Source organism: Abrus precatorius, unplaced genomic scaffold (assembly GCF_003935025.1).
Source record: "Abrus precatorius isolate BTA unplaced genomic scaffold, Abrus_2018 Scaffold3, whole genome shotgun sequence".
NCBI lineage: Eukaryota > Viridiplantae > Streptophyta > Magnoliopsida > Fabales > Fabaceae > Abrus > Abrus precatorius.
Genome location: NW_020874373.1, coordinates 24,229,591 through 24,243,619, shown reverse-complemented (window position 1 = coordinate 24,243,619; position 14,029 = coordinate 24,229,591). Strand labels below are relative to the sequence as shown.

The 14,029-nt window shown below is 32.5% G+C and overlaps 1 protein-coding gene across 3 annotated transcripts; it reads left to right on the top strand.

Moving 5' to 3' along the window:
• Positions 1 to 694: 694 nt before the first annotated feature.
• On the top strand, positions 695 to 13,773 carry LOC113861143 (cyclin-C1-2-like). 3 transcript variants are annotated; one of them, XM_027493758.1, is made up of 10 exons: positions 695 to 1,068; positions 1,517 to 1,606; positions 1,701 to 1,807; positions 2,231 to 2,270; positions 4,279 to 4,323; positions 5,030 to 5,148; positions 5,293 to 5,407; positions 5,899 to 5,949; positions 7,196 to 7,343; positions 13,132 to 13,773. In XM_027493758.1, exons 2-10 carry the CDS (start codon positions 1,575 to 1,577, stop codon positions 13,234 to 13,236), a joined length of 762 nt encoding a protein of 253 aa, XP_027349559.1. In that variant the 5' UTR covers positions 695 to 1,068; positions 1,517 to 1,574; the 3' UTR covers positions 13,237 to 13,773. The 3 variants fall into 3 exon arrangements, with proteins under 3 accessions (XP_027349559.1, XP_027349560.1, XP_027349561.1); XM_027493759.1 differs by lacking the exon at positions 695 to 1,068 and having other exon boundaries at positions 1,476 to 1,606; positions 1,701 to 1,759; XM_027493760.1 differs by lacking the exons at positions 695 to 1,068; positions 1,517 to 1,606 and having other exon boundaries at positions 1,704 to 1,807; positions 2,231 to 2,259.
• The last annotated feature ends 256 nt before the right edge of the window (positions 13,774 to 14,029 follow it).

Sequence of the window (14,029 nt, the reverse complement as noted above, 5' to 3'; positions counted from 1 at the left end):
CATAACGTGTCAACATCTAAACGAATACTGCTTAAGAGGGGATGATAGCCTAGTTGTTGGGTCATACTCGATACTTGTTATGATTTGGATACATGACACACTTTATTCCTAACTGTCTATTTCAAACATGTATCGTTTGTATTGAGTTTATACTAATCAATCTGTGACATGTATTATGTATCATCTCAACTCCTCTAATATTATTTATGTTATTTTAATTTTTTTCTTTTTATTTTGTCTGCCAATTTTTCAAACTTCACATGCATGTTTCTAGGTTAGTATCAACTATCTTAGTTTGATAGTGCATTAAAATAATAATAAAACTTTACTATCGTTGATGCATGAAAAATTCTATTGTCGAGACAAAAAAAACATTAAACAAGGACTGTTTACACAATACCCTAATTTTGGAATAAGTGTAAAAAAATTATTATTTAGATAGAAAAGCTAAAATATAGAAAAATATTAAATTAAGAATGAAAAAAATTAAAATTATATAATTTTTAAAATTTCAATAAAATTTAATAAATAATTAAAAATACTATAAAGAATGTGTTGCTAAATATTTTTATTATCAATTATTTTTCATGTTTTTAAGATAATAAATACATGACTTATTAATTCACTATTTACTATATAAAGTAGGAGGAGAATTATTAAGAAGATATGTAGAGCGAAACCCTGTGAAAATATGAAGTAACAAGCAATTGGTTTATTGGCTGAAACATGAGGTAACCACCGGCTCCCAAAGATTCTGACGGCCCAAAAACAAGTTGTCCCAAAATCATGAAAAAAATCAAAGGAACATGAACTGGTGGTTTCTCCACTTATCCTGTTTTTATGTTTCTTTCTTACCTGTTACAGTATATTCTCATCTCTCTCTCTCTCTCTCTTTCCTCGTTTCTACCCAACATTAAAATTTGCACTCCTGCTGTTTTGCGGGTTTGAGTTTGGTTTCTGCGATCTCTGCTTGTGCTATTTCTATGTTCGCTTTTCTGCGACCTCTGCTCTACATTTCAAAACGAGCTTCCTCCTCTGTGTGTTGATCTTCTATTTTCTGCGGCCTAGGTTTGGTTTCTCTTCTTGGCGTTGGGTGTTGTGGCTAGGCATTCTGCAATATTTTGTGACTGCACTCGTTTGTTATTTCTTATTTGACTTGTATTAGATCTTAAGTCTATGAATTTTGAGTTTATGTTTGGTAAAATTATGTGATTTAGAGGTTATTTTCTTTATCTATGTTATTTTTTATGTTTATGTATATGTTTAAGCATAGTTTTGAATGTTTAGTAGGATCTTACGATCTTTGTTACCGTCACAGGATTTACGATCTTGGACCTCCCTCCCGATCCTATGTAGGATCCCGATTTGTTTTCTCATTTAGTTCTCACCCTCTTTTATTTTGTGAAATTCTCATTCATTTCCCATTCTTAATAATTATTAAAATGTTTGAGCATCTAATTTGGATCAATCTTTGGTGGGGTTCATCTTCTATATGGTTTTGTTTCACCTTGCACAGTGTTTCCACTGTTTTCTGCTTCCTCTTTGGCTGAGTTTATCTGATTTCTGAAGAAGAAATGGCTGCCAATTTCTGGACATCATCTCATTAGTATGTTTCATCTCTCTTTTCCCCTTGTCATCTCTCTTTGTGTGCCTCTGTGTTCTAATTTGGGATTCATGGTATGGGTTTGTGCATATTGCAGTAAACATCTTCTGGACCAGGAAGATGTGGATATGGTGAATACACTTGACAAGGAAAAGGGTATCACACTTGAGGATTTTAAGCTCATTAAGATGCACATGGCCAATTGTATGATCTCTTTTTTACGTCTTTTCTCATTCTCTACCATACCTGTATTTATGCATCTTAAGCCACTGCTTGTTCTCTAACCTTTTGCTTCTGGATGTTGCTTGTAACTATCATTCTTTTACTTGTTAATGTGGTGTCCGGTAATGGATTTGTAGTTGCTACTGATATCCTTAGTTTTGTGTGTTGGGGATTGATTTCAAGGTGATTTTCTTATAATGATAATTGGTCTTTAAGTTATACCTTATAATACTGTTATGGTTTTTCTTTTCTTATTCTTGCATATAAGGAATTCAAAAGATGTTTAAAAAATGTAAATCATTAGTAATTCATAGGGCTATTGCTGTTGATATCTTTCATTTACTATAGAAGTGCTTGATTCTTAATTTTTTATGTTTATGAAATTTCTTTTTCTTTGTTGTGCAGATATTTTGAAATTGGCTCAACAAGTAAAAGTGAGGCAGAGGTGTGAACTGTATTTCTTGAATATGTGCAATGCTATCTCTGTGTTTATAATCTATCGCATCTCAAAAGGGAGGGAGGTTATAAATTAAAACTGAAAAGTACATTGAATTACTAGAGAAAGATTGTATGTTGATTTGATCTTGCTCGCTTAGAAAGTGTGTGTAGTCTGCATTGCATTAAGAAAAAAAAATGGAATTGCTGCACTTCTTAAGACCAAAAGTCCTTTCAATAAACAGAATATGAAGAATATGTAATATGAATCATGTTGACTCTTTTTCCTTCCTTTTCCATCATGATTAGATTCTTTTAGGAATTTTTAATATTTTTAGCCCATTCAATTATCCTATTGTCTATGTTTCATAAATTCCAAATTTCCAATATATGAAAAGTTTGGTTTGGTTGGGGGGGGGGGGAGATGGAGGGGAGGGGAGGGATTTTATATATAAATTTTTTCATTTTTAATTCAATATTTTGTAAGGAAGAGGATGGGAGAGGCCAAAATCCCTCCTAACTCAGCTGTTACACTCCTCAAAAAGTGGGGGGATTTGGAGGGTAGATAAATTTTTAAACAAAATGGACAAATTATATTTAACTTAATTGGTATTTTTGACTATCTTAAAAATATGATAGTAAATTCACTTACTTCCCCTCCCCTCAATTCCTCTTTCCTTGTGAACCAAACAGAGTTTCTCTCTACTCCTATGTTTGTTAAAATTTGCTTATTTATGTAACATTGGAATATTTTATGGTATTATCCATGAAATACATTTGTAGTTTCATAAATCTTTGATGATTTCATTCGATCAATTTGGATGGAATAGATTAGACATTTAAGGATGATCATCCACATTTGAAATGGAACTCACCCATATTTCTATAAGCAAGGTAGTTAAAATCAGGATTTTACTTCAAATCGTTAATGGAAGTAAAAATTGTAAATCGTAAAATCGTAAATTTAATCGTAAGATTTTACAAAAACCATATATACATGCATATAAATTCATATTATGCATATAAAATAGCTGAAATTAAAAAAAAAACACATTAAATCACTAAAAGCACTTAAATAGTTCATATTCCATAAGACTATCAAGCATAATTCATAATGTAACAACCCAAAATAGCCAAATCACCATGTTTTTGACATATTACAAGGCACAAACACCAAAATTAAATAGGAGCTACCCAGAACTGTCACCCCCACCACCTGAGCTTTGACCAACAGGCATGTTTGAAGCCATTCTTGGACAAGATAAAATAAAAAAGAGCAAGAAGAGAACAACTAACAAGTCATTGTTGGTTTAGGGTTCCATGAAGAAAAATAGAGCAAGATGAGAAGAAAATAGCTAACATGCAGGATTGGGGCAGAGAAAACCACAGAGAGATTGTGAAAAACACTCGATGAAATGTTGCAAAATAAGTTGCTCTAAGGTCTAGGGTTCGATGAAGAAAGAAAAGGATTTAGGAATATGGAACTTTGTTCGCACCTAAATATAAGTGGGGTCAGGCTCGGGTTATGAAGGATTTGGGCTGTGATCCAAAACTGACCCGTGATTAGGTGAAATTGAAATCAAATCGTGATTGTACCAATTTTATGACTCAAATCACAATTTCACTGTGATTTTACCCTGCTGCGATTTCTGCTATGATTTGCATCGTTTGGCCGAACAAAATTGTAAAATCTTACGATTTTATGATTTTATGATTCAACTCCCGATTTTAACTACCATGTCTATAAGTAATAATGTTTCCTTACCTTTCTTGGTTTGATAAGTTTGGATGAACATGTGAAAGAGTTATATTAGGAGTCAAGTCAACTATTAGTGATACCATATATGTATATCATAATGAATTTGTAAATTTTTTAAGTGTCTTCATTCTAAATTTTTCTGATCAAGAAGTGGTAAGAAAAGTTTCATCATTTTGTCATAAGTTTAAGAAACATCTTTTGCTATTGATTTATGTTAAAAGTGTCATGACCATCTTTAATATGTTGGTCAATCTTTCAGGGTTGTTGCCACTGCAGTTACATATATGAGGCGCGTTTACACCAGGTATGTGTGGTGAACTTGTCTCTGCTGGAGGGAAGTTGTTCCTGAAATGATTGGACTTTCTGTGTCTGGATTCTTAGATTGAGGATAGCTTTTATGTTTTGCAGCATTTATGTTTTGAGTCAGCAATGCTTTACAGTATTATATTTCATAATTGCTTTTTCTTTTAATGTCAAGATTTATTATAAAAGCAGTTATGTGATTGTATTAGAATAACTAAAAATTCTTATTTTGGGGTATGTTCGACATAGTTATCAATCTCAGATAGAGGCTGACCCCAAAATACGCTGGAATGGAGTTGCAAATTGCAGGATAGCCATTATTCTGAAATTTTTTATATGCACTACATAACTATTCTGATCACCACCATTTTTTTTATCTGTCGAAACAACATAAGACTTGTCAGATATGCACAATCAAAATGTCCCCCCCTTCCGTGACTATTAGCAAACAACTGCTGTTTATACCATATTTGAATTAGGAAAATGAACATGTTGACTTTTGTTGTAGAAGAAGAAAATTAATCTCTTTCTTGGGAATAAGCAGAAGAGTGAAAGAAAAGAGTTGTAGAATGTTCATAACTTATCTTTTTGATGTCCAGGCTGTTAATTTATAATTCTATCTTCATCTGACTCTGAAAGTGTTATATGCTCAATAAACTATCTTTAACAAGTATCATCTGATTTCTATATTCATTTTTCATTTTAAGGAAGAGTATGGCAGAATATGATCCACGCCTGGTAGCTCCAACATGCTTGTACCTTGCATCAAAAGCAGAAGAAAGCACAGTGCAGGCTCGGCTTCTTGTATTCTACATTAAAAAATTATGTATGCTGTTGGTTAACTAACTTGCCTTATCATTTTTTTTTGGGGTTCATTTTGACTTCTGATCTTAAAAGTGAGTTGTTTTCAAGTTATCTCTTGCTTTTATATTTCCCTTTTGTGCTGAAAGTGCAATGATTTTGTACGCAGATGTTGATGATAAATATAGATATGAAATCAAGGACATACTTGAAATGGAAATGAAGATTTTAGAAGCACTTAATTATTACCTGGTTGTATACCATCCATACCGTTCACTATCTCCGTAAGTGTTGGATAAGATTGATTATTCATTTTGTACACACAACTGTCAAAATAGTGGAAAAACAAATTTTATCTCTTCATACTTGTTAGGGTGCATAAAGCTTGCAATTTTGAAGGTGTTGGCCACACATATTGGATTAATCTTATCCCATACGAAAGAGGAATTAAAGACCTTTTTTCCCTTCTATTTTAGGGAACAGTTTTTTTTTTTTCCTTCTCTTCATGATTGATTGGCCTAATCAACTAAATAAAATATACAGAAAAAGCTCATAAACACATGAATAACTACAGAGATGTGTTAAGTATTCTGAGTTACTTTCTTTTTCAGTCTTCACTTTTGCCAACTATAAGCAACAGATACCAGTGATGAACATTTTAGCAATTGGATTTTTTCTAAGTTAAATGTTGATGATGGCAACACTGGTCCTACATTCTTGTCATTAAGAGTACATTCATTTAGTCTCTCATGATCATTATAATTATAATCTCCAGGTTGCTTCAGGATGCAGGTCTGAATGATCTAAGCATGACTCAACTAACTTGGTAAGAGTCCTTCCTGTTGAACTGTTGAGAACAGTTTCTAAATAGGTTTTTGTTTCTTTTCTTATTTTACAATTCCCCTTTTATCTCAGTCTCCCCTTTATTATATGCTTTCTTAAGTTGTTGCTCTGGGTTTACATTTGATCATACATAATTTAGAATCTTAGATATAGAAAATGCCCAGGAGCCTAGCATCAGAATTTTCCATTTGGGCTTGGCCTTAATCAACCATAAAAACTAACTTGTAAGGTGAGGATTACCTGAGGCTTTATAAGCGCGCTACTTTAGCATTAACTTGGCTGATCTAGGATATCAACACATCCTCATCATGCCTAGGATTGGACATTTTAAGCATGGAGATTATAGGACTATTTTTTTATATTGCACTGGGAAAGTCACAGGATTAGGTAAATTGTATTGGGAAAGTCACATGGCTATGTTAATTGCACTGGGAAAATTTGTGGGATTAAGTTGATTTTTATTTTTGACAATTGAGGATGGCCCAATATCAGGTACAGATTGGCTTTGATACTCGAATTTGGGCTTGGCCTAACTGCTCCAAAAGTTAGTTTGTAGAGTAAGGATTGCCTAAGCCTTTATAAGTACTACTTTGGCCATATCTATAGTCAATTTGGGATCTCAATTAATAATACCAATGTTGTAGAGTGTATATGTACCTTTTTTATTCTGTTATTTATTTAATATAAATGCAGACAACAGAAGCCATTGTAAAATATCTTGCTAGAAAAATCTTTTATGGCATTAGTACCTGAAAGTACAGATGGTTCAGTATATGTTAAGAGTTCTACTTGTGTTAGGGTGGAGTGATATGTGGGCTATAGCAAACTTGCCTCTGTTGCAACAAGGGTGGGAAGCATGGTGGTAAGGTTAGAGTTAGAGGCTGCATGGGATAGAAGGGAAAAAGAGGAAAACAAGAGGGGTAGGCAATCAATTGGGTAGTTTGTGGGGCTCTTGCCATAAGGCAGAGAAGTTTTTCCTTCTCTGATTTGTTTTGCCTTCACATTGTTGTAATTTGAGCCCTGTGCAGTAGTTTCTTCAAAAAAGTTGCTTCAGTGCTGTAGGTAGCTGAATCTATGCATCTGGAAAAAAGTCATATCACTATTAAGCATCATTTTCTGTTGTGCTAGCAGCCATCTTGTTTGCTGTTGGAATTGCACTTCTATTTATTATAGGTTTAGTTGAATTAAATTTATATAAAACTAATAATCATAAATGTTGATACTGGCAGGGGGCTTGTAAATGACACATACAAGATGGACCTAATTCTTGTACATCCTCCACATTTGATTGCTTTAGCTTGCATATACATTGCTAGTGTTCTCAGGGAGAAAGACACCACTGTCTGGTTTGAAGAACTTCGTGTTGATATGAATGTGGTGAGTGCTCCCCTGAATATCTAAGCACTTGTTTGTTGCATCTTTATTCAAGTGTCATAATCTGTATCTCTTTGTCCTTTTTCCATTTTTTGTTTTTCAAATTTCTTGATAAATTTGACATCGATCTTAAATTGCAATCTAAAACTTAAATAATGATAGCCTGCTATGGTGATAGGAATTTTGGGACAGCAGATACTGGCATACTGCAGTATTTAATACATTGGATGTGATTTAATTATATTGTTGAATTGGTGTTCTATCAAACCCACACATGAAATTGTTAGTAGTAGGCCCAAACCTCCAATTAGACAAGTTTATGTAAGAAGAGGGCAAGGAACCCAGGTCCAAAGATTTAGAGAATCCCAATTAGTTGGGCAGTTGTAAAACAACCGATAATAAATAGAGAAAAAAATAGGAGAAGGGAGGCATTTGGTCCGACACTAGGATTTGTGTTGGGAGAGATTAGACTCGAATTCCTGGGAATATTCGTTCAATTTTTCCTCAATTGTGGGTAATTCAGTCCTAGTTGAGAATATTCAATGAAGAAAAGTCTTTTCTTCTCTTTGTTCTTCAATAATTGAATCATTTTCTTACAGAATTACACCCAAAATACCCCATCATTGTATCCCATAATTGTGGGATGATATTAGTATAATTTCCCGAGTAGCGAAGCTGCACTACCCTCAAGCAAGGTAGTTAAATCGAGATTCAAATTGTGAATCGTAAGACCTATTTTTTGAATGGTGAATCGAATCGTATTTTGAATCGTAAAATTCAAGATCAATAATTTAAAACATAAAAAACATAAATATAAGAGCATTGTAACATAAAAAAACATCTATATATTAATATTTTGAAGTAAATAATATATCACTAACAATGTGACATACACTTATAAGCAAATTAAGATTTAAATCATAATAATCAGTCATATTATCAAAAAAGTGACTGCTCAAAATCAAGATATAGTCTTTCAAAAAGATAAACAAAAAATGACAGTAAGTCACTATCGTAAAAATTCGAAAGATAATGAATGATCATTCATCATCCACAAGATCTATGTCACTTAGTTCATCCTCTTCATCTTCCAAAATCAAAAGTTCTTCCTCTTCCACCCCCTCTTTAATAATGCCTTCAATTTCATCATCATCATTTTCTATTATAGATTTTTCCTTCTTATCAGTTTTGGCATTTAAGTTTTTTGGACCTATAAAACCAAAATAATGGAATAAGCATGACAATATGTATTGGACTAATTAAATTTTTAGTATTTTTTGTTCAAGTTCTAATTCTAAATCAGCACAAATACCTCTTTTTCTTTTCTTGCTTGAATCTCCCTCTTCAAAAGTAAAGCACTCATATATATCCATCCATGAAGAATCATTTGGTAATCATAGATCCTCTTTTTCAATAATCCATTCATCATCTGATTCAATGTCAGATAAGCATATGGGATCATAAGTCTCTTCCCTCTCTTCTCTACACTTTTGTCTGATCTCTAATTGTAAGTTATATTTAACAAACACAAGCGCATTTAGTCTTTGTTGTTCCAAGCGATTTCTTCTTTTAGTATGCACTTGATCAAATGTACTCCAATTCCTTTCACATCTTGTTGCACTACATGTAAGACTCAAAATTCTCATGGCTACCTTTTGCAACTCTTTACCATCTCCACCATAACTCTCCTACCAAAGAGCTATCAAAATTTAAAACAAAATATGTATAAACAATTGGCAAAGTATGTCATGTTACTTATTGATTTATAATTATTCGTAAAGTTAGCAAAGTATGAAGATTGAAGAGTTACCGAGTTGCTTCTTGTCTCTAGTGTCTATTGTCATATTCATTCCAAACAATCCTTTGGCCGACTTAAACTTCTCAAGTTGTTGATCAATTAAAAATCTTGTCCTTCTATCTGAAACCATTCTTTCAATGGTTTCATATAAGCCATACAGAACTTCACTATCTAGATTAAAGCTTTTGTCATAATGGAACCTAACCAAACAATAAAAAAGAGTCAGGATGAATAGACAACTAAATGAAATTTAAGATATTAAGAATGTTTACTTACCTAGGATTGAGATAATATGCAGCTGCATGGAGAGGTCTATATATTTGTAAATTCCATCTAGAATCAATGATCTTCCACACTTTCTTATACCTTGACTCTTTCTTTTGAAAATTTTCAGCAATTTGCTCTTTGGCTCTATTCATTGTTTCATAAATATATGGCATGGCTGGTTTTGAATCACCATCTAAAGTCTAAGTACTTTCACAAGTGGAATTACACACTTTAAACAATATTTGATGGATTTTTAAAATTTATCATCACTTAACACTATGCTTATCACTCGCTTAGCCTCAACTCTATTAGCATAAGAACTAGAAACAAACTCTTCTGAAGCAAACATAGATCTAAGAGCATTTTTTTATTGCATAATGCAATTTAATGTGAGATAAGCAGTTGCAAACCTTGTTACGGCTGGTCTTGCTAACTTTCTTCCCTTAGAATGCTTTCTGTACAAATTAAGGATCCATGTATGCCTATATATGTAAGTTGTGATTTTCTTTGCATTTGTAATGGTAGCATAGAAAATTGAAAGCTTTCCAATATCCTCTAGAACTAAATCAAGGCAATGGGCTACACAAGGTGACCAAAATAATTTAGTTCTCTTCTCTTCTAATATTTTATTGGCACACATCAAAGGTTTACAAGTCTTCACACATATTATAATAATAAATGGCAAGTCCATTAAAAATAATAATGGGGGACTAATCAGACTACATGATACACGCAAATTGAATTAAAAATACAGCAGTATTTGCGTAAAATTCCTAACTAGTAAGTATACTAGGTAGTTGTAGCAAGTAATAAAATTTGAAAATCAATATGAGTCTCAAGTATCGTCCACAAGGATCTTATTTTCACTTATCAATTCACAATTCCACAATTATTTGAGCCACACAATTCATTTGGAAGATTTGTAAACATGTAAAAGTAAGGAGTAAAATCAATAAAAGGTAACAAATGTACTGTGAAAATAGAATATGAAATTTGTATTAAAAATGCTATATAAAAAAATAGGAATCACTTCACAAAATTTTCAATTGCCATATAATAATGTTTTGGACTCTTAAGAATTCTAATTGATTGATAATTAATTTTACTTCTTTAACCAAAAGATAATTTTTTGTCTCATTGATCCTAATATCTAATTAAACCTCCTTAATTCCTTAGGTGAAATTCAATCAAATATTGCATTAAGTTCTGAAAATTATAAGATTATTAGATTATGATACTTATTGCTAAGATCTCAATAACCTAGACACATGATTCAGATCTGAGAAATAAATTCAATTTTCATTGATGAAAATTCCTCTAAGTTCAATTGAATGAAGAATTAGTTCACAATTGCATTAAAAATAGAATCACATATTCAATTTAATTAAAATCTCAAGGTCTAGATCCAAAACTACATCACAATATCAAATCTGGATCCATAGATCCCTAACAAAAAAAAGTTTTGAATAACATTACAATGGAAGAAGGAGAAATAAGAGAAGAAGACAAGGAGCAGAAGAACATCTTCAAAGACTCAATCTTCAACCTGATTCCTCTAGTAATGAAGCTTGAAAGTTGCTCCCAATCTCTTTCTTTGACTTTCCTTGGAAGTTAAAACAATTACAAAGTGAAAAATAACAAAAAATGAACAAAAGGTACAAATCTAAACTCTCAACTTCTATTTATAGTGTTTTTTTTGCCTTTTCCAGTTCCACACATTAATCTCTGAAGATTATAGCATGAAAGGTCGTCTAGAAGCTTTTATAACTGAATTAGCAACTCAAATCGTCTAAAGTTGACACTTAGAAGTGATTTTCAAAATTCTGTTACTTTTGCTTGGACACTCTACGTGATCAGAGTGTTAACACACGTGTTTTTTGAGTTTTTGTCTTGTGCGTGTTCACTTTAGGTAGTTAGAGTGTTAACGCGTTTATGTGCGTGACTACTCTCAGTGGATAGAGTGTTAATGCTCAAGGTTCCTAGGCAATTTAGCCTTGAGCGTAGTTACTCTAAATGCTTGGAGTGAACACACGCAAGGTCTATCCAGATTTCTGCTGCTGGAGTGTTCACTCTCATCATTTAGAGTTGCTATTGACTTGTTCTTCATGAATTTTCTTCTTCAAAGTGTTACCTCTATATACTCAAAGTGGTTACGTCCAATATATAACACTTAATTCTTCATCTTTTAAGTTCAATTCCTCTACTTTCTCCACTTCAATCGTCAACTCAAACGTCTTCAGCTCAAGCTTCTGCACAAGAATTAAGTCTTTTTAAGTCAAATTGTTCAGAATTGGAATAAAATCTAAAATTCTCAACTATTTATACAATTATTAATGTTGATGCAATTTTTATGGTGTTTTCAAGTTTATTTGACACTTTAATACTTATTTATTAACAAAAATTATACTAAAAATATAGTAAAATATGGAGTTATCACTACACAACTCTAACATAATGACCTTTATGGTCCCAGCCTCACAAAGTCAATGGTTTGTCTAAAAGCCAAATAGTCCCATATTATTTAATAGTTATAAACTTATAATAATGAAGAGATTGACTTTTAAAACTTGCAGCCAATAAGTTGGCTAATAATCATCACAAGATGACCACGAGTCCCTTCAAGTACTTAGCCATTCTTTCGGATGAGTAGAGGTGGAAAAATGGACAGATTAACCCGTTGCTAAAACGTAGAGCTTGAATTTAACGGTTTAGGCCCAATTTAATTCCATATTTTTTTCTTGACCTGTTTGGACTTTTATTTGATCGGGTTTTGAGTGGTCCAGTTATTCAAGTAGTAAACTGGGCTTGTGCTTCAATTTTGTATCCCAAATACAGTGGATTTTTTTAGCTTGATCCAATGAAAGCTCAAAGCTCAAATCAAGATAGCTCGATCTGGGGTAGGTATTCAGTTGTCACCTCTAGATGAGAGTCAAAGGAGAGTTTGCATATTCATCAAGAACAAAGTAAAATACATTCTAACACCGGCGTTTCTGCTTGAAATCCACCATATATTCATCTGCGTAAAAGAGTAACCTTATCATTGTATTTTACTGTATTAGGAGTTAGGATAGTAATGTGGCCGGAGCCCCACTTTCTATATATCAACTATAGACTAAGTATGAGCTGAAAAACATTTTGGCGTTTGTGAACCATGTGAGTTTTGATCTAAAACTTAATAGTGTACTGTACTGTTATTTTTCATCTAAGTTGTGTCATGAAATTATTAGATATATGTTGTATAGCATCCCTGGAAAACAGCAGGATGCAGATACATGGTCAAGATAAATAAGAATTTGTGTTGGTCAATCATATTTTCCCCATTTTAATGGTTGCAGCTTGTTGAGGGTATGTTGTCCAACGATGTTCATGGCTTTTTCTGTTCCCTAGGATCTTATATACTAGGGGAATGCATTGGATTATTTGATTATTGGTTATTGGCCTGGCTGGCTGTTGGTTACTCATAATTTAATAGCTGAATTTATTGTACTGGGTAGCTTCTTTCCCTTATAAACTATTCTGCTCTACTTGAATATGGAATTGATGTTTGCAGTAACTGAGCAGTGGCTAAATTAATTTGTAGTACTCTGCATCCTATACCAAATACTAGGTTAGTAGTACTACTCTGCAAGAGGCAGTATGTCCTGAATATGATGTGCTAGAATTCTGCTCATTTAAGTGATAAAGATAAGTTATCTCCTAGATAATTGTTCTATTGTTCTTTTACAGGTTAAAAACATATCAATGGAGATACTTGATTTTTACGAAAGCATTAGAATGTTCACTGATGAGAGAATCAATGCTGCTCTACAGAAGTTGACTTTGAGGCCCTAAAAGCTTAGTGGAGATGAGTCAATGCGGAATATATGTGGAATAAATTGATGCTATATTGGCTGGTCTGAATGATTTTCTTGATCGCTTCATGATATTTTTGGGAGGAAAAGTATATTCACTAGCCTGTCAATGACATATTCTACGGTTATCTTTAAAAAAACGTGACACATTCTGCAGTATCGCTTTCTAAATGTAAACAATAGCAAGGGCACATAATATTGGGGGCGATTCAGAATGTCCTGTTAAGAGCAAAATGGTGGGGATGAAAAAGGTGATTCATGACGAGGACCACCAAGACTCCCATTTAGTTCAAATAGTCTTTTGTTTTATGTATTTATTTTTGTCATAAATCGATATCATTAAACAGTAAACAATTTTTTAAACATTTTACCATTATTTTTAATGAGATGGTCAATTTATCATTGTTTTCTCGATCACTTTGTAAGTCGATGCTGTAACTCGAATACAAGGTACAACTGTTTTCTTCATTAAGACAAGTTAGCTACAACATAGATATAGTACTTAACTGAGTTTTATATACATTTCATACTTCTCTTACATATTTGGTATAGTTATCTTTTGCTTTATTTATTATTAGTAATAATGTGAACTTGGAAGGAGCAGAAAGAAAGAGTATGAAAGGTAACAGAGAAGGAAAAGGATGAGGAATGGAGATTAATACAAAATTTTTAATTTGCGAAAATTTAAAAAGATTAGATGATAAGGATTTTAAGGGATTATAAATCTTTTTCTTTTCGTATAATTTTTTTTAAATATAGATAAACACCACATA